At 39.0% G+C, this 1,359-nt stretch overlaps 1 protein-coding gene across 1 annotated transcript; it reads right to left on the bottom strand.

The window, feature by feature from the left end:
* Positions 1-1,161, bottom strand: LOC134241546 (uncharacterized). Its single transcript, XM_062723583.1, has 2 exons — positions 309-1,161; positions 1-137 (listed from the first exon to the last, which is right to left on the bottom strand). Exons 1-2 carry the CDS (start codon positions 1,159-1,161, stop codon positions 1-3), a joined length of 990 nt encoding a protein of 329 aa, XP_062579567.1.
* Between the last annotated feature and the right edge of the window lie 198 nt (positions 1,162-1,359).

Genomic DNA, 1,359 nt, shown 5'->3' with positions numbered 1-1,359 from the left:
TTACTGCATATGCTTCATTTTCTTCACTTGTTTTTCCTCGTACAGAGCAACAAACAGGTTGTCATTTGCATCTACACACAGTCCCCAGGGCTGTCTTAATCCGCAGTCTATGTAACGGAGGAATTGTCCATCCTGGTCTATGATGTGGACACAGTCATTGTAAAAATCAGCTGTAAGGATGTGACTCTGACTGTCTGTGGTGATTCCTAGTGGACTGAATGGTTGGTTCTTTGGAGCAGGAGTATGTCCAGTGTACCTAAATCTCAGTTTCCCGGCCTGATTGACCACCACTAATGCTTTAGCTTCACTGTCAGACACGCAGATATCCAAGTTCCTGTTCTCAGTAATGTATTTTGTTTTAGAATTCGAATAGAGAGGTCTCCCTAAATCATCAAACTGAATGCTGTTTATTTCTTTTGAGCCATGGTAACAGACAACCTTTGATTGTTCTTTAACTTTACTCATTAGGATAACCAGGAAACCACCAGAAGAGGCGCTACAGACACCCTCAGGTTTCCAGTTCTTCATTCTTACCACCTCTTCTATCTTCTCATTCTTCACAATGTTCACAGTTCTATCATTGTAATCGGTATAAACTAGATGTCCACTTTTTGTCATCGCAATATCGTATGGCCAGAGTCCTGACTTGGTTGTGATTGACTTAAGGAGTGATCCCTGATTAATGCTGTAAAGTTTTATAGTGTTGTTACCTCCACAGGTCCAGATTTTTCCATCACCTTGATAGGCAACATGGTATTGAATATATTCCTTATCAGTGTGTAAGGTGGCAATAGTCTGTGGTTCACCAAGCAGCTGTTTGACTGGCCATGAACATCCAGCTTCTGGTGATTTCTGTGGGGTCTTCATGCTGTAGTTATCATGGTTATATCCATCTGAAGTTATTAGCCTTGGTGTTAAAAATCCAAACAGTTTACAAAGTACTCCTTCGATTCTTTCTGGTTTGAATTTGGGTACAGAAAGAGCAATGTTTGTTGGAAGCTTTCGATATTTTTCTAGGTCAGACTTAAAATTACAGAATTTGGAAATGTCTTTGGACTCTAAAGCATCCTCAAGTGAATTGATTTCATCCTTGATGTCAGAAATGATCTTATTTATTTCATTCAAATGTTTCTGTACAGTTTGTAACTGTGTGTTTTTCATCTCATCAACTTCAACTTTAAGTTTCTTGACAAGTTTGTCAATTTCTCTGTGCCAGTCCTCTCCATGTTTTGTTATGGCTGTTGAGAGATCTCCATATTCCTTTTCTACCTGACTCATTCTGTTTTGTACATCAAAGGCAATGTTTTGGTAGGTTGGATAAATTGTTTCCTTCAATTCAATCTGTTCGTGGATGATACT

The sequence above is a fragment of the Saccostrea cucullata genome, unplaced genomic scaffold (genome assembly GCF_032062105.1).
Source record: "Saccostrea cucullata isolate Sc308-1 unplaced genomic scaffold, CSIRO_AGI_Scuc_v1 ctg2956, whole genome shotgun sequence".
Classification (NCBI taxonomy): Eukaryota; Metazoa; Mollusca; class Bivalvia; order Ostreida; family Ostreidae; genus Saccostrea; species Saccostrea cuccullata.
The sequence above is the reverse complement of the archived record's forward strand: the minus strand, read 5'-3'. Positions and strand labels throughout refer to the sequence as shown.

What these genes read in the sequence shown, in the direction of transcription:
- LOC134241546 (XM_062723583.1), bottom strand. Translation starts at nt 1,161, where the DNA reads ATGAAAAACACACAGTTACAAACTGTACAGAAACATTTGAATGAAATA. An exon ending in GGATATCTGCGTGTCTGACA is followed by an intron (nt 138 to 308) that starts GTGAAGCTAAAG and finishes TCCACATCATAG; the next exon opens with ACCAGGATGGACAATTCCTC.